The sequence below is a fragment of the Lichenostomus cassidix genome, chromosome 4 (genome assembly GCF_008360975.1).
Source record: "Lichenostomus cassidix isolate B80296 chromosome 4, HeHo_3.0, whole genome shotgun sequence".
Taxonomy (NCBI): domain Eukaryota; kingdom Metazoa; phylum Chordata; class Aves; order Passeriformes; family Meliphagidae; genus Lichenostomus; species Lichenostomus cassidix.
Window position 1 is genome coordinate 69537338 of NC_139484.1, and position 18985 is coordinate 69556322.

The 18985-nt window shown below is 38.2% G+C and overlaps 1 protein-coding gene across 6 annotated transcripts in view; it reads right to left on the reverse strand.

Annotated features, from left to right (window-relative positions):
• SLC2A9 (solute carrier family 2 member 9) overlaps positions 1-18985 on the reverse strand; it is a 105167-nt gene that overhangs the window by 56093 nt on the left and 30089 nt on the right. For all 6 annotated transcript variants that reach the window (XM_085059813.1, XM_085059814.1, XM_085059812.1 and 3 more), the window contains 3 exons: positions 15218-15378; positions 10844-10968; positions 9557-9702 (listed from right to left, as the gene is read on the reverse strand). In XM_085059813.1, the coding sequence (XP_084915939.1) occupies positions 9557-9702; positions 10844-10968; positions 15218-15378 (432 nt within the window). The remainder of the gene's footprint in view (positions 1-9556; positions 9703-10843; positions 10969-15217; positions 15379-18985) is intronic.

The following is an 18985-nucleotide window of genomic DNA, read 5'->3' on the forward strand; positions in this document are numbered from 1 at the left end:
GGATCAGAACTTAAAACAGCCTTGAGAGTGTCTGGTGTCTGAGTCCCATGATTTCCTCTTCACTAAATTGCATGTTAGATCACGTACATATTGAGAGAGAGAATTAAACTATCTGTTACAACTTCCCCAGATGGTTTTTTGTCCAACTTTTTACTGGAGTAACAACTAGCTTTTTACTGCATACTTATATGCCATAATTTATCTTCATTGCTTATTCATCTCCAAGAGAAGTAAAAATTTCAGAGAAAAGCAATGGGAAGTGGTGAGCATTCAAACAGGATTACTATCAACAGACAGCATATATACTTGAGGTTCTCTAGGAAGAAATATTAGAGGTATGCTGGAGCTCGGCTAAATTTCTGACAGAACTTCCTTTCAGTGATGCATTTAGACTCAGTCTAACTTCCATAAATAACAAAATATAAAATAGTAAATTAAAATAATTGAGGAGGATAAGATTCAGTTCTTCAAACATGAGCACATGCTATCATTCTGATGGCCTTGGGTGCCTCAGATGTCCCTGTGGGACTGGCAGATGCAATACATAGAACTCCAGAGACCTGCATCCTTTTGGGACTGCAGCAGGAGATGAAGAGAAGTGCTCCAAGGCATCTAGAAATTGTATATGATGTAAATCTATTTTATTTGACTGTATTTTGCCAAACTGAAGTTACAAAAGTTAGACTAAGTTATGTCAATGTTAAGAGAAAAATAAATGTAAAAATACCCAAAGCATGTTTGTTGTTTTAAAAACAGCTGAAATGGTTGAATATTTAATCTTAACATATTTTAATGACAACAAATCTGGTTTAGATTTAAAAAAAAATATTGCCAACTGATTTTAATTTGACATTTACTTCCAGTTAAAAAAAAATCCCTCAAAATACTAATCAAGAATATATCTCTCATTTTCTTCCTTTTGCCAGCAGTTTCAAAAGCAAAGACATTCAAGTCTAGAAAACACAGCCTCCTACTCAGTATGATGACTGCATGCTATCCTACAGTGCTTGACCAACTTACCACAGCATTAATATCTAATTTGTAAAGGACAAATTTACATATTAGGACATGAATTTGCAATAATGGATAGTTTTACAAAGTATAATGGAAAGCAAAACTGAAATGTTAATCATCCAGAACCTTCAAAGAGCTTTAAAGAGTTGTCTCCCCCGTGTGTGAAACACACTTGGAAGAAAGTCACAGTAAATTGTTTTAGATTTATTCCTTAATAACGGATTTGTAAATATTATCAAATACTCAAGCACTAAGGAAACAGGCAATCTGAAGTGTTTACTTGCTTGTAAACATCTGAAGCAGAGTCCAACTTACACAGGATGAGTTTTGTAGACAGACATTGCTTCTTACTAGGTCAGCTACAGTAAGAGAAAAACTCACCTTTTTAAGAGTAATAAAGTAGCAGAAAGTCATACTTTAAATGTCAGTATAAACAAATGCTCTAAGTTCAATTACATGTGTTAACTGTGTTTCAGTGGATAAGGAGAAAAATTTCTGGCAAATCATAAGCAACTGCCATCTGCTTCCATAGTGTTTTGATGTCTTTCCTTCACATTTGTTGAAGGACATCTTTCCAAGAAAGTTTGTCTGCTGCTTTTCTAACTGAGAATTAGGCAGAGAACAGTACACAAAAATCTTCTCAAGAGTCAGGTGAGCACTGTCTCACTGTCTATGAGTAGCAGTCCTCACTTCCAACCCAACATTACACACTCTGCCTTTAAGTCTTCTATTCATTGCTTAGTCCAAATTATATCTCTATCTCCATAGTGCTCTTGCTCTAAAGCCACACTTCCACTTTCAGACAAATCCTCTCCTGCAGGATGTTCTCTTTCCCAAATGCAAAACTACAACATTTCAATATTACATATGGCCAATCAGCCATGTGTTGTTAAAACTCTGGGAATTGAAGCCTCACAGCACAACTTTAATGGACTGAAACTCATTTGCAAATATGAAGACACGCAGCTGTTTTCCCATGCATTACTTAACTAGTTCTGTACAGAAGAGGGATGAATAAATACCGTTGTATCTGTCTTGGGAAACCAATAAAAAGTGGATTTATAATCTCCAGTAAATACATAATCTCAGCTGATCCACAAAATACCTCACTTAATGTCTCCGTTAGAAATATATCAACATGCACCACATGTCCCCAACAGGGCTGGTATAACAGAGGAGACCTCTTCCCATGGGTATTATTGAACTATGAATATACCATGACCCAGAGGGTCCTGGCAGCATTCTGCACCTTTATCAGCAGCACCAAGGCTGTGCCTGATGCCTGCACAGCACCTTCCCTTGGCTGGATCAACCAGCTCCTGGGTGAGGTGACCTTCCAGTCCCTGATGAGCAACTCAACAGCTTGTAATGAAGTGTCTGTGTCTTGATAAAGGACTTGGAAATAGCTTCAGCAGGAAGAGACTTTGTGCCTTATGTGTTACTGTGAAAAGAGGATGTAAATATTCCATTTCTAGAAAGGAAAAGAACCCTGAAAATATTTGGAAAAGGATTGCCATCTTCAAACTCACTGCCTCAAGCAAGCCTTAATTGGTGTGTCTGGTACCAGTTTGCAGGAAGTGCAGGCAGAAATCAAACACCTGCTGAAGACTGAGTTCAGAAGTTCCTTTCTTTGTCAGGGTGTTTCTCTGAGTTATCCTTAGTAATATCATCCCCTTAAGGATTTGAGCAGCCACTTACAAGCACCAATGTGTCTCCTGTATCCTTAGCAGAAGTTTTAGAAGTCTTCAGGGAAGGCTTTATCTTTTCATTCACAGTTATTGCATTTTACTACAAGAATAAAAAGCAGCTTTGCTCCTGTGTTTTTAAGAGACATTGCACAAGCTCAGCAGTCCTGTGAACTGCAGGGACCAGGGTAACTCACAGTCACCTTTTGCAAGCCTGACTCCATAGCAGAATGATTTCCAGGAGTACTATGAGACCACCTCCTCAAACTCTTGTTCTAAACTTGGACAAATCCTTATCAAAACCCCCCACAACTGGGAACCAGAACTGATACAACAAATTCCTATGTTATTTTTCCCAAGTCCTACACTAACTTTTGCTTTTAAAAACTCACTAAGAACTGGTGAGGGTCCACAAAGCAGCACATTTCTATGGATACAAACAGCTCCACTGACATTACCATCATCCAGGTCATTAATGGAGATACTGAACAGGACTGGACTCTGGGCTACACTAATTTCTGGCTTCAAAACTAGACTTTTCTTCAGTTCATTATATTTTTGGACTATAACTAGGCAGAATAAAGATGTTAAGGGTTGTTTCATTCTATGCAGCCAGATGTTTGCAATTGTCACAAACAGGACACTTTAAGATTTAAAGTGATCCTAGAAAACGCTAAACTAATGGGTGCATTTGTCCTGCTCTAATGGAAAATACAAGCACCTTCTTATATTCTGTAAACAGCATAAGGCAGAAGCTGCTTTAATTTCCAAGGTCCTGCATGCAGCTGCAAGAGTTCACCTGTCTCTTATTGTCACAAGAGCTCTGTTCTATACTCTGAAATTCTCACTTGTATTTTAAAAAAGAGTATCTTTAACAATCATCACTACCATGGCTCAAGGAGAAGATAAACATACAGCTAAAAATATGAAGGAACTGGTTGATTCATACTTTGTGTTATCATGCTAATGTGTCAGATTCATTTCAAGAGCATCTCCAAAAGATAATTTTTCCATTGGTGTCCACCTGCAGACTGCAGGTCCCTAGAGCAATTTGGAATTATTTTCTCTATTCATTTACAATTTATTGACAGTTTTTAAGGATCCTTGGTTCTGAGTCAAGAGTCTTAGAAAGAAGGATCAGCTATCTTATATAAACTTTCCTAAATACACAGTTATCTATCACATCAAATACATAATTTCAAGAGGTCTAGTAAAGAAAATAAGAGTTTAACACAGTGTCTATATAAGTGTTTAGTTTTATCACAACTATTCCTCAGCAAGGTTCATTTGTGTAAAAAACTAACTTGAAAGGGACTCATCACAGAGATGTTTTCTTACTAGAGATATAGTACAGTGTCTATGGAGTTCATTGGTCCTTTTCCAAATGTAGCTCAATTTGCGGCATTTATATCAGTAGCAGAATTTCTTTGCTAAAATAATGATTTATGGGGAGGACAGTTTGGCCAGTGTCACCATGTGTCACAAACTTATTTCAAGCTAAATCCCTTTTTAAAAACAGGTAGTCTCTAGCCAAATTTGCATTAAAACTGCTAAAAATCCTCAAAAAGGTGTAATTAGACTAATTCGTGCATCTTCTATGACAAGGACAACATCCAATTAATAAAATTTGTACCTGTAACCACATACACAACAGCGTTGCAACAAATTCCAAATGTCTTTAAAGAAAGGTTGAGAAGAGTCTAGAAAAGACAGCATGCCACTTCAGGATAAATTCTGAATCTTCTCTGGTGTACTTTGTTTTGTATTTCTTTGAGTGTTTCCCCAGCATGGGGTTACCCATAAGAGCTGTTTAACCCTGACTTTTCTCCTCAAGAAGCCACTTCCCAAATCTGATCATCTCTGCTTGCTGCTGTACCTTGTACTGCTTGATTACACTCCTTTTAAAACAGGATGGCCAAATCTACTTGCAACATTTAAGAGATCAGGAATTCTACATTTTTTCTGTGTAGTTTATTCCCCCTCACCCCCACCGAAACACTTGCACAGTAACAGGATTTATTCAGAAAGTGTTGCCCTGATAAGTTTTTGGATGAGAGCAAAGCAAAGTTTTTAGGGTAACATACTATCCACTATGAAACAATGCAACAATGTGGTTAGACAAGCTCCTGGGAGCATGACCTAGAAACACGTGAAGCGTATAAAACTGGGTTGCCAAGGTAAACAAAAAAATTTGTCTGTTTTTCCATTGGTGTACCTATTGCAAACAGCTGATCAGCCAGAGGAGCAGCCAGAACCAGCCACCACTGGAGTCAGCTCCAGGGAAAACAACTGCAGCTTGGCAAAGCCTCACACACCACACAGGAAAGGGGGCTCAAAGCAGAAGCCTGAGGAAAGCATGGCAACAGGCAATTGTTTCAGCTTTACCTGTCCTCAATACATATACACACCATGAAACATTTTTTTTCTCTCCTTTCTTGTATGGATATGCAGAGGAAAGAGATACTGAAGCTCAGTGTTTATTGAAAACATGAACATTGTAACAACTGTAAATGTATTTTCTAACTAACTAGTTTAGCTACATTCTCTATAATTTAAGTAAAGAACAAAGCCCACCTTCATTAAACAAAACAAAGCAGTAGAAGAGACAGTCCGATGGGTTACAATATCTAAAAAATGTTACCATGCTAAGGAAAAGCTGTGGAGCAGGGGAGGAACTACATTGGGAGGAATTACATGTAGGAGGAACTAGATGAGTAAACTAGGGAGATACATAAGGTTACAAGGAATATGCCAGAATCAGGCCAGACAACATTCCCCCAAGACAGTAAGTGTAAACTTGAGCTTTGAAAACGGAAGCTGACAGTGCACTGGCCTTTGCTTTGCAGGAGCAATCTGTCAGGAAGAAAGGGATGGGTGATTCAATTGCAGAATCACAGAAACAGAGAGAACAGACACACCTGAAGGGCAGTGTTTGAAGAAGTGACAGGTCTAAGATAGCTCATCCTTACCTTATTATCTGTTTTTTCCTTCAGTCAGACATATGGAAAGCTGCACATGCTATACAACCAAAAATGGCCTGAATGAAATAATCATATGGCCAGTAGCAATAATTCAGTGCCCACATTACAGCAGATAACATCATTGCACAACTGTGGACCTGCACCAAGTTGTCATCTACAGATGCCATGGCTCCCTGAAGAATTAAGGGCTCTGGCTTACAGAATACAAGATACCAGCACATGAAAATAAGCCCAGAGCTCTCAGCAGCTGGGGTGTTGGGGAGAGGCAGGTCACCAGCACATGAAGGCATTGTGCTCTGTACTCTGATCACCAGCCTGCTTTTCCATTGTGGAATTTCCCAAACCTTGGTGGGGACACAGCAGATGTGGTTTCTCACAGCTTATGACCTATAATCAGAAGGTCACAATCAGAATTATGACTTATAAGAATCAGAATCTTGGATAAAAAGCATTGCTGGGATTTGTTGGATGGGAGGGAATTAATACTGTGGAAAGCAAGTAAGACAATACAGTCACTGCAGCAGAGGACTGTTGTCACAAGTGCAGCTTTTCTCCTTCAAATAACCACTCTTGGTAAACATTGCATACTAAAGAAACACATTTTAAAATTAGTACCTTTGGAGGCAACTATGATAAAATTCTATATGCCCAGATTAAAAAAAAAAAAAGTGTTACAATCTTTATTAGATTGTATTTTTTGTTGCATTTGCTCTTTTATACTATAATTTAAAAATTGGATATAGTCATATTTGTCCAGTTCATGTCGACATGACAGGACACAGAAAAAAATGTAAATGCATTTCTGCAATATTTCAGACAAAACATTTCCAGAAACAACAGGAACTGTTTAATATAATTCTATTTTTAACAGTATAATTTCATCTGGGTTATCTGTATAATCTTGTCCTCCTAGGTTCAAATCTAACCCAAGAATTATTTCAGAGAATGGCTTACAAGGTGAGAAAGAGATTAAAGAGCTTGTGTTACTAGAGGAGGTGAAATTTAACCTGAAACAAGATCACAAGTGATGGGGGGAGGAGAAAGAAAGCACACTGTAGTAGGTGGTGAAAAAAAAACCAAACAAACAACAAACCAGAAACAGAAAGGTACTAAGGAATAAATAACAGTTGATCAAACGAATTATGAGAGTAAGTTAACAGAACTGGCATGAAAAGGTATTAGAAGGAAATGAGAAGACTGTCAATCCTCAGCACTTCCTCAGCTTTCTCTTTCCAGTAGAAAGCCTGGGAAAGCTGAAGGAAGAGGAAACAGCCAAGCAGCCTTAAGGCAGTAACCCAGCCAGAGCTGAGCACTGCCCCTCAGCACTGCACCTGGGGCTGCCAACACGCCTCCTGCTTCACCTCCACCGAGCTTGACAAACAAAAGGTTGCTAAAAAAATCACTTTAGGGCTGCTTAACCCACTTGATACAAAAAGCAGTGATGACTTTTGAATTGCCTCAAGTAACACTCATTGCTTCAGAGCTATTTTTATCACAATTCCACATTTAAAGCTGCACGTTTGCATTTGATAACAGAGGAAATCATCACTTGGGTTGTTAACAAGTGCTTGTTAACACTATACCCCACAGCCAACATAAACACTTTCCTTTTCTGTGGGGAGACTGCTACAGTACCACTGAAGGCAAAAACCTCATATAATCCACATAAATGCATCAAGCTCCAATTTAAAATTTAAATTTTCTGCTCAAGCTACTTCAGCCAGGAGTCTGTTCCAAACACCACTCTGATGAATTTCAGCATTCAATTATTCACGCAATATTTATAAAAAGTCATTCTTGTAGCCATATTTTCCTTGAGATTAAGCCACTCTATTCCTTCTGCAGTTCTCTTTCTTGTGTTAACCCAGTGCAGTCAGTTCCTCTCCCTTCTCTCTGTTTACTTGAGCACACAAGCAATGTTGCTGTTGCCTCCTCAAAGACAGGACCTCAGCCATGCTGGCAGCCCTTCTCATGTCCATTCCTTTTGCAAAGAGTCTTCTAGCAAGATGCCCAACCCTGGTTTTGCCCCTCCTCTCTTCAAAACCAACAATGCTTAGATATTATGGCAAATAACCTCTTAGATATTTGCTCAATTTACAAGTGATAGATACATGATGGAGCTCAGTGCAAAACTTGTGAAACCATGACAGAAGACAAGTATTTGTAAGTAGTATCATTTACAACAAATTTTGATGAGAAATAAACAACTGCAGAGCAACAAAATAAAATCTACCTCCCACTGAAGGAGTTTCAATGGGAACTCTTCAAAGATAGGGAAGAAAATCCTGGCTTGACTGAGACTGAGAAAAATAAAGAGAAAATAAAAGCACCCACATGTCCAACTAGAAAATTCAAGCTACCGCAAATAAGTTGGCTGGAAATATTCTGATTCACATCAGCCAAAACTTTGCTCCTTTTACATCCTGATGTTACCCATCTTGAAAAGAACTAATTCCACAGATAAAGCATATTTCTTCTTATGTAAATTAATATCTACCTTTAATGTTGTGATATTAATTAACTTCACACTACGCAGGTTGTAGAAGCAGAAACAAACACTACCTCCATAGTTTGGTAGAGGAAGCAATGGGGATGAAAGGAAGGAAAGAAGAGAAATAAAACCAGCAAGAATGAGCTGAAATTAAGGAATAAGAGCTTGCATGACACCTCACCTTTTTGTATGCATTTTTCAAAAACCCAAATTGAAAACAAACCTACTACATAAGGGCTGACATATATTTTAAGAAATCAAATTGGCCTCTTGATATTTAATACACTCATTTGTAGCAGACTGGGGTCCAAGGCAAGAGAAGGGACATCTGCAGAAGCCACACAACGAAAGTCAGTAAAAGCTGCTTTAATTTTTTTCACAAAATCTGCTGCTTTGGAGGCACAGGGGAGAAATCTATCCTTCAATAAAGGGTAAATTGAATCAAGCTATTTGCCTCCAGGAGAGCTGAAGAGAATAAATGGACAGAATAAGAAATCTGGTCAGATAATAATAAAAGTGTCAGGGAGGATGGTATCATTTATTTACAAAGGAGTTGCATTTAGATGGACAGAGAAAGACAAGCTCCTCTCACTTTTCAACTGTTTACTACTTTTTCTGGCTGTCAGAAGGGATTCTGAGTTCAAGGCTCATTGTGAGAGGATTGCTGCAGATATTTCCTCTACACTGCCTTGTAGATTTATCTCTGAATGGAAAGTATGTGGTTGGATCATATGACCCACTGTGGTTCCTTCCAACCTTATCCATTCTCTGACTGTATTTCCAAGTGCCAGCCTGAACACAACTCGAGTTCATTTATTCAGAGTAATGATGACATCCAGTGGCCACCAAGTTAATCTCAGCTTACGACACCAAGGCAGCCTCTTATCTGAATAGGTAATCTTCCCATAAAGGTATGTATTAACCTCTATCACTTAGTCTAAAAGCAGGAATACATTACAAGGAACACTATAATAACTAAGAGTCTTTCCATTCAGGTTCTCAAAGTAACTCTAACCAAGCCTTTTTCAGTTCTACCTCATACTGAAAAATTAAAAATCAAAAATATAAAAACTCTTCAGCATTTCCATGATGCTCAAAGAAACTGGAAACCAGAAAAAATAAATGTACATCAAGAAAAGGGGGAAAGGGGACCCACACATGGACACACACAAACCACTCAAGCTGTTGAAACTGCTGGCCACAGATACCAAACTTAGGTTCACATTCACACTTTTACAGGACATGGAGGAAACTACTTTTCAAAGTGCTTCAAATCAAAACAAAAAAGTTTCTGTTTTCCTCTTTTGTAAAAAACCCAGTCAAAATATGAAAATATGACACTTAGAGCATGCTTGTGTTTTTTGACAGAACTGTTAAATACTTACTTGCCCAAATATTTCTGGCAGCCCCAAAACTTGACCGGTGAAAACACCAATGCAAATGAAAATTGCTGTGAACTGACCCAATGAACCACGGATTTCCTTAGGAGATATTTCACTCAAATACATGGGAAGAGCACTTAAGGATATGCCTACAAAAGGAAGAACAAAACCCATACATTAAGTAAAAATATCTTTTCATTATGCCAGGTATGCAACAAATTTCTATTGAAAGGAGTCTAAATGGTAATCTGCTCATAAGGGTGGCATAAAAACAAGTAAGGAGCAGGATTATATCTATCCACAGATAACATGAATTATTTTCCCTGCATGTCTAATTACTCTCACACCATTTAATAACTATGGGACTGATTATCTGTTACAGATCTACAGCAATGTGCGTGGGCTGCTTTTTCATGAGGAGTACCAAAAGTTACTCAGAAATGAGGATTTCCAGGAGAATAGATTTTATGTTTTAAATTTGCTCATCCCAAAGCAAGCAAAATCATGTTAGCACTGGGTAAGGAAAAAAAACAACCCAATGCATCAGCCAGACAGAGCAGACATTGTCAGATGAAGTATTTTTACTGTAAACACTATTAGCAGATGTTCCTCTCAATTACAGCTGCAATAAACTCTTCACAATAGGCATAAAATAGGAGCTGGAGTTCTGCTCAAAGCCAGGAGAAAACAAATGCATGGCCCTGGTCAGTACAATGACAATGTTTGCACAGCCCCAGAAGTTTAGTCGTTTGGTGGTAATCTGAGATAAAAATTAGCAGAGACCCTTCCTTCTAGCTGCAAGACTATTCTGGTGCTGCAGTGCCAGAATAATCTTTATTTTGGTCTTTATGCCTGGTTTACTTTGAAACTGGGAAGACTATACTGCTAGGACAATTGATGAGGTACCAAACCTTCCTTAGTCCTGCTGTAGTGACATGAAGTCCAACAGCTTCTAAACACACAGCAGCAAGCAGTGCTAATAAACAGATTATACCCTCCTAGCCAAGGGAGTTTCATGGCATGGAAACAGATACACTCTACCAGGGCTGGAAGAGGAAAGATGGGGGAAAAACCAGGGTTGTCAGCAGCAGTGACCAAACATTCCAATGTCTTCTCCAAACATCAGATCCTCCAGCCCTTAGCCTGCTGTTCTCTCCCAGTGAAATCAGTGTGGCTACAGCTAGTCCCTGGAATGCCTCTTTAATGTAAAGCAAGCTCTAACCAGGGGAAAGGAGACAGTTTCTGCATGGCACAAGCATTTCAGACATGCAGAGTGTGACCAAAGCTTACCTGCATCAATACCCATGATAATGCGGCCCAGAATGAGCATTTCAAACGACCCTGCCAGCAAGGAGAGGGACATCAACAGGGCAGCTGCCACTGCAAACACATTGTTGAGCACCAAGGTGCATTTCCTACAAGGAAAAGAGGTTAAGGTAGAAACCAGCATCATGGCAATTAAATCCAGTTATACTAGAAGCACTCTAAGCTATTATTCTTAAATATCTATAAATAACAAACACTGCCTCCTAGATGTTGTGTAGAGCTCCGAAAAACAGCACTATACCCACATGGATAGAGTCTGAAACCTACAGCACAGTTTAAAGGAAAACATAACATAGATAACTAAAGAGCTGTACTTCAAAAGCACAGCAAGGAGCCATCCAATGCATCCTAAAAACCCAAGTGCCAGGCCTGAGGCTCTGTGCATGAATATAAATAAGCATACTCTGGATAGATGTCTGCATGGGGAAACCAAAGAATGTACTTCAAATGGCAATGAGCTGATAAAACTACAGGCACTTTAATACTACATATAGTTTTTTCCACTTTGAGAACTTCTCAACCATGATGTATTTATGTCATTGTAATTCATCCTTAAATCCTCCATATTAAAAACATACAGTGAGGAAAATTATTTCCTACTTGTAGAGTTAGTAAAAACACTTGGGCTCATTCAAGTAATAAAAATCAACCCTTTTCTAAAAATTGCTGGAATTCACCAAAATACAAATTAACATATTTCTTCCCCACTTTTAAAATTATTTAACTCTATAACAGTTAAATAAACAGGTTTTTTTTTTCAAATAAAAGAAGTACTCTTATGGCAAATTATCACTTTGTTAAAAATATGAACAAAATCAGAAAAACATATTTTAAAATTACAAAAACATCTAAATTTCTCATTTGCCAACAGCTCCACTACATTCAGTTTTCATTTGTCAGAACTTTCTGCTCAAGTTTGAGGGAGCCATCAATTCAAATGAAGAAGATTGACAAGGAAGGCTGTCTACCTCTTTCCTTTCTAGAGCAGGTAGCAAACAGACCCAGCAGTTCTGATTCTTTTTAACATGCAGGTATCAGCTGGAAATCTCCCATACATTGAATAAATCACCCAACTGCTCACAACAGATGCATACATTTTTGAAAGGAAATGTTTTTAATACTGTCCTAGGTTACAATACAGATGTATTTAGTATTCTATTACCACCAGCTGTGCAGCATTAGCTGTTATCTCCTGCTGTGACTCACCCCTGATAACTGTCAATGAGCTATCAAGAACCAACTGCATGACTCATGGAATTATCTCATCCTATTGTGAGATGCTCCACCCAGGAGGGAGGAGCCAAGCATTCCCACCTGGATATAACCTGGCCTGGGAACTGCCCAAGGCAGCTCTGTCTGCTGGGTTCCCAGAGGACAAGAGCTACCACTGGAGCTTCAGGTGGAGACCAGACCTTCCACAGGATCACTGCTTCAACCTAACTGCTTCACTTGGACTGCTGCCATCATCCTGATTAACAGGGTGTCAGGTTGTATCTGACTCTGTCAGTATTTTCTTTGAATTATTTCACTTTTTTAAAATTTTTCCTATTAAATTTTAATCCTGACTTGCAATCTCCCACTGGTTTGTTTTCAAACCAATACAAATACTTCTATTTTTAGTTACTCTTCCTGCTTTCTAGTGAGTTTTGAACACTGAATTAACAATAGGGCTTGAAGATTGAAAAATGAGATACAATTAATTTAAAATCTACACAACACAGCCATCAAGAGTGATGAGTGTACTATTTGAAACAGATTGTTCAAATGGATATACACTCTGAAATGGCTGAAGTGATATAAATAATGTCCAAAATGGAAACAAAATTTTCATTCAGGTCAAACAAGTCTTATACATTCATCTGAAGATACTATTTTTTTCTCCTTTAATTTGAATAAAAACTACAAAATACACATTTTTTAAAAAAAAAAGTTGGCCAGCGAACCCTTATACTATGCCGCTGGGAAGAGAAAAGCACAGCCTAACTAAGCATGAAAAAACAAAGGTCTTGACAGGCTGAAAAGGAAAAACAAGAAAACACACTGTTTAGGGGGTTACTTCATAGTGTCTGTGGCAAGGTTTTGGAAGTAAAGGGGCTGCAGGGGTGACTTCTGTGAGGAGATGGGAGGAGGGCACAATAAGGTCAGTGGGGCAGAGGGTGATCCAGACCTGAGCAGGGACATTCCCAGAGGGACTGTGGTCCATGGGAACTCACACTGGAGCACAGGAGGGGTGAGAAACAAGGAGTGCACAGGGAAGTTGCTATACACTGAGCCCAAACCCTTTCACTGTCCCTTCTCTCACTGAAGGCACTGGGTGTGCTCACTGGCTGTGGGACCAAGGGGAAGGAGAGCAGCCTGTTGTGATGCTCAGCCTAAAATATCTCCATAGCAGTGACCTAAACAATGCCTTGAGCATACTGCTCTGGGTGCCCTGGATTAGCAACAGCAGACTCTCTTCATTGGAAGAAAAGAATTTAAATTATGAAGTGTTAAAGTCACATCTGAGCATGGGAATTATGATTATGTGGATGAAGGTTCCCTTTCAAAAAATTACTCTACATGTCTCTTGAAGTAAATAGGGCCTAGGAATCCAGTAATTTGGAATTTTTGTTTTTAACCTTACAGCAATATGATTCAAGAGTGTTCTTTTAAAGTCATACATTATTTCTGACTAATGCTTTTAATCCCCCTTAGCTCATTATTCTGTGTCAGTGTAAATGGATCTCGGCTTCATCATACACACAACCCTCCATCCTACACTTGAGCAATTTAACAGCAAAGTATTTTATTGTTCTGTCAACGTTTCACAATGTGCTCCTCAATTACCATAATGATGTGTCAGTCTGGGTTCCTAGACCAGACAAACACACTGCAGTGAGAACAGCAAACTCAAGAACCACTCTTTGGTGAGCAGCTTTTATTCACACAGCCTCTTCCCAACCCTGCTCCAGATACCCACTGTATCTATAACAGAGCCCTTTTTGTGGCTTAATGGAGATAAACCTAATAAACAGGAACAGAGATTGCAAGTGTAAAGGTCTGCCCTGGAAATCTGACCAGCTCCAACCAAAGTGGTGTATCTAAAACAGAGACCAACCTGCACACAAAGCTGGTTTACCCTTCACTGAAAATTCAAGCCTTCTGTGGACACATTTTTACTTCACTTCATGTATAAAGACTCAGCAATATTCTGGAAATTAATCAGTCTGAGACAGGCACAGTTTCATATTTCTAACAGCTGTGTTAAAGCCAAATGCATGGTTTGGCAGAAGAAATTGAAAACCTAAAAAAAATAAATAATGTGACTATGGAAAATATTTAAGACTTGAAAATCAAGTGCTGAAATGACAAAATAAATTCATGAAGAAAGGGTAACAGCTAAGAAGACTGACTTGCTGTAAGCATGAAATGGAGGAACCTGAAAATACCCTCTTTGAAATGAAAAATGAGATATGGACAAGGTGGGAGAATGACAAATAGACCTAGGAAAGTACAGTCTAATGAAAACAGTCAAAATGTAAAACAGAAAAGTAAGAACACTTGAGATTTATGTTTATATTTAAGCCTCCATGATGGCATTTTCCTGTGATTTAACTGACTAAAAGATATCAAATAATATTGAATTTAAAATTAAGGAAAATCCAAATGAGCAGTTATGATGAATGCTACAATGGTGGAGTTTTTCCATTCCCTTTTAAATATAGATAAATTACAAATTATTTAAAAATTCTCTTTGAAAGACTGTATGACACAAAAACTTGACAGAAATATCTAGTTACTACCTGCAGCAAAAATGCAAACAACACAACAACAGAAACATTCCTTAAATACTCATATTCCCTATGGTCAAGACTTGTTCAAATACTGCATTGTACAGAACATGGATGGCATCACCCCTTCTTGGGGGAGACCACATGTGAACTTCATCCTAGTCCAGTTATTCAAACTATATATTAAGTTGACACAAGGAAGGAAAAGAAAGAATAAATTTTATTACCATATGACAACAAATGCTGTTAAGAAGCAAAGGAGATATGTTGATAGCTTTGTTTGTTCACAGTAAGATACTCAGTAGACTCATGAAACAAGAATCTACCAATCCTTTGGGAAATCTTTTCCATTTTATGGTATTTTCCTTTGGCACTCTTGACAAGTCACCCTCCTTGACATCCCAGCCCACTGCCCATTCAGAGCAAATGGCTTCTGAGACTCAAACAATGCATAGTAAGTTTTCAGGATTTAAAGATGTTTAATTTTTTTTCTTAAATAAAAGTAAAGCCTTCTAGAGACACTAAGTGAGAACTGCTTTAGAAAATGCAAGTTTTCCAGAGCACTTACCTTCCAAAGAACTTCACAATTGGGGTAACAATAATGGCACCCACAAGGCCACCGATGGCAAAAATAGAAACTGTGATGGACCAGAGGAGTGTCAGTGTGCCTTCATCCACTGAGAAGCCATATCTCCTCTCCCAAGTCTCATTGTAAAACTTCTTGATATACTGAAAGAAAATACATAATAAAAATGCGTGTGAAAAAAAATCACACTTTAAGAATACAATTGAGAGAAACAGAATTAAAAAACAAAACAAAAAAAAACCCAGTAGCTTGCTTGAAGGAATTGCTCTTCTATCTCCCTCCTCCAAAAAAAGGGGCCTCATTTGTACAAACAACTGCAATAAAACTAACTGAATCAGTCCAAGCATATATACAAATAACTATAAGGCAGTCACAAACAGGGTGGGCAAAAAATCCCACAGGTAGATAGGAATATTCAGGACTAGATCACTCTTTAGCCTTTAATGTGCCAAAGTTTACACTCTTTTTCTGCTTTCCTCACATGTGCACAATACTAGGTTTTTGAAGTTCTAATAACTTCCTTTCCCTGATGTTTAATTGCAGTACCAAGTTCTTCTTTTGAAAAGGTAAAGATGTCATAGCTCCAGGAAGACATTTTAACACAGTCTCTGTATTTCCTGCCAAAACATCACCTATTTACTTTCTTTTTAGTCAAGCTTCCTTGTTTTTACGCTGCTCCCATTTCAAAACCAAGGAAATGCTACCGTGGTGCCTGATGGTCTGGCAAGGACACAGTGCCAGGCAGCTGCAGTCACTACAGTGAAGGGCTCAACACACTTGTGAAAAGCTCTCAAGCTCTACAGTGTCAGAAGTTTATCTTGGCACCTTTTCCCAGTTTCTTCTCTGATTTCCTTCAGGATGTAACAGCTCCTAAATCATCCTGGGACAGGACTCAGCAGTATAAGCTACTACATTTTCCCTAGGAATTCAAACTAGGAATTTCAAACTTTACCTAGAGTCTGGCCTTGGACACATGAAGTATTTGATTTGAGGGCTTTTTAGTTTGAATCGTCACCTCTCCATCTGCAAAGTACCTAAGAAAGGTGCAGGTAGAATATACAGTTTCCTCTCTTCTGTCTATCAAGTTTCTAGTAAACTTGTGCCCTGGATTAAAAGGAGAACAGGGTTATTTCTCCAATCCTATCTTAAATGTTTCTAAACAGACAGGGAAAAAAACATTTTAAAAAATGTAAAAAAAAGGAGAAGAAAAGTCTATTATTTGGTGCTTTAATCATTTAGAAGAGTCTCACACTAAGCTTCCAAATGAACCTGCCGTTAAATCAAGTAGTAACATCTTAGTTCTTTAACACCAATACTCAGATTATATTTAGATTCAGACATCTTGTCTATTTGAAATTAATTTCTGATAGTAATGAATACTAAGAGAAAATACTTTTAGAACACCATTAGAATTTCTTAATGATAATGACTAAAAATAATATGTTAATTACTCTTCCCTTGTGTTATGACTAATTTTCTCAGCATAGTTTAGTTATTTACAAGGAGACATCGAATAACTGCAAATATTCAAGAAAAGAAAGTACAAACTACAGCACTCAATAGTAACAGAGAGATGGATGCTCTGACACATACCAACACCTCTCTCTGGATTCACATTGCCAATAAATAGGAAGCTAGTAAAACAGCTTTTCAGGAGATGCACATGAAACAAAACCTGATAGACAAATCCACTGGATTTTAATCCATTGAATTCTGTGGAAAGGCTCCTTTTGGATTTTGATCAGGTAACTTAATAACACTAGAGGCATAAATGTGTATACAAAAATTTTAGCTCCTAAATAAAGCCTACAAAAAATGGTAGCTGACTGATACCAGTATCTTGTTGTCTCAGTTGCCTCAGTTCATTGTGACAGTAGTGCTAGGATGAGAAAGAAAAGTGGAATACAAGGAATAGATATACTTTTTTATATATGTGAATCTAATGGATATATTTTAAATACAAGGCAAGTATTTTCCTTGTTTTACCCATCGTTACAGAGGTCATTCACACACAGTGACAACTACTGAACCAGCTGTCACAGCAGGCTGAATGTTTGTGCCACAGGAATTCAGAGCTGCAGCCTCCTGTGGGAAGGGGGCAAGGGCTGCAAAGCCAAGAGTAGCAGGGACTTTGCATCCTGCACAGAGCACAAAGCACATCATTGTTTCACAGGCACTGCCCACAATCAGTCCATGAAACAAACTGTAGAAACTCAGCTCAGAAAAAGACAGCTTCAGCTTGTATTCAATTAAATCCTTTTTCTTGCTAAATGTTCTCATATGTTTTAAATAAATTCTGCTAACTCTTTGAACAAGCCCATGGAGACTTGTAATTCTGGGTTTCTCAGAGAATCATACCTGTGATGGGCCATGCTCTTTCCCACAGAACAACAGGGAACTGAGTGGGAAACAATCTCATCTCTGAACAGAGTATATGCAGCTTATTTCCCCATTGCAACAATCAGGCATTTAGACTAACTGTGCCTCACAAGATGACCTGAAATAAAGCTCACCAGTGAGAACTACAGGAGAATTTCCCTGTGGTTTGATGAGCTGACACAATTTCTGGCACCGAAAGAAAATAGGCACAAGAATTTACAAATTATTCTTCAACATTTCAATCTTAAATTAACTTCCCTCACTGTCAGCTCAGTTGTCCTGCTGACATGCTTAGTTCCAGGATCCTGGAAACATTCTGTATTTTAGTCAACAGTCAATATCAACTACTGTTATGGACTACTCCTCAGCCCTAGCTAATGTATGGCTTCACATGAATATGAAAGATACAAAGTTCTCAAACACTGAAACACCAAGGGACTCTTCATGCATACCTGTCATGGTGTGACCAAAGCCATCAGCACAGTGCCCAGTTTCAGTCCAAAAGCCACACTAAAGATTTGAAACCAAAACGGGCTATCCTAGAAGTACTTTTAAGCACAAAACCTGGAATTTACCATTTATCACTGAACAGTTACACCTTCAACCTCTCCACCCACACTGATCACCACTGTAATCTATCACATGGTTCAAACAGAGCTGAGTGTTGCCAAGGAGCACATCCTGTCATCCTTTCTCTCCTTTACTCCAGCAGAAAGTGACAGGAGAGCTCTGACTACCAGGACAGTCTATTTTTTAAATGGTACTTAAAAGTTTAGAAATCTCCTCATTCTCACTGCTCTGTTGACAGCCCCAGTGTGGTTCAGGAAGGATTTTTACCATCAGGAAAATCAATACCATTGCTCACAAAATTACATCTCCTTGCTGTTTTTTTCCAAGCCATGTTTATCCTCTGATGACTGCAAGGTGAAGTGATGCCTGGACATGTCATGCTAGAATTAACATCCAATTCATCCAGCCTTGAATTATCAGTATATAAACCACCAACAACTTGAAGAAAACTCTGAGAAATTATGAAGTGAGCAATTAAAAATTTCTATAGGTTGAGTCTCTTCCTAGTCCTTTGGGTCAACAGTTTACCAAATGAAATGCATGTATGAAACATAAATTTAAAAAATTGCTTCTTTCATTATTTGCATAAATACTGCATTCATCTGTAACATGAAAAACCTATTCAGGTGGAAATCTAGCCACACATTTTAATAGGAGATTTTCATAAAAGAAGGAGCTTAGCTTTGGAATAGAACTATTTTGAAATGGAATTTCCACAGTTAATTCCCAATATTTACTAGCCACTTTTCAAAATAGTGTTGCTTGCTACCCCACTGAATTGCTTACTGTTGTGCTTAACTG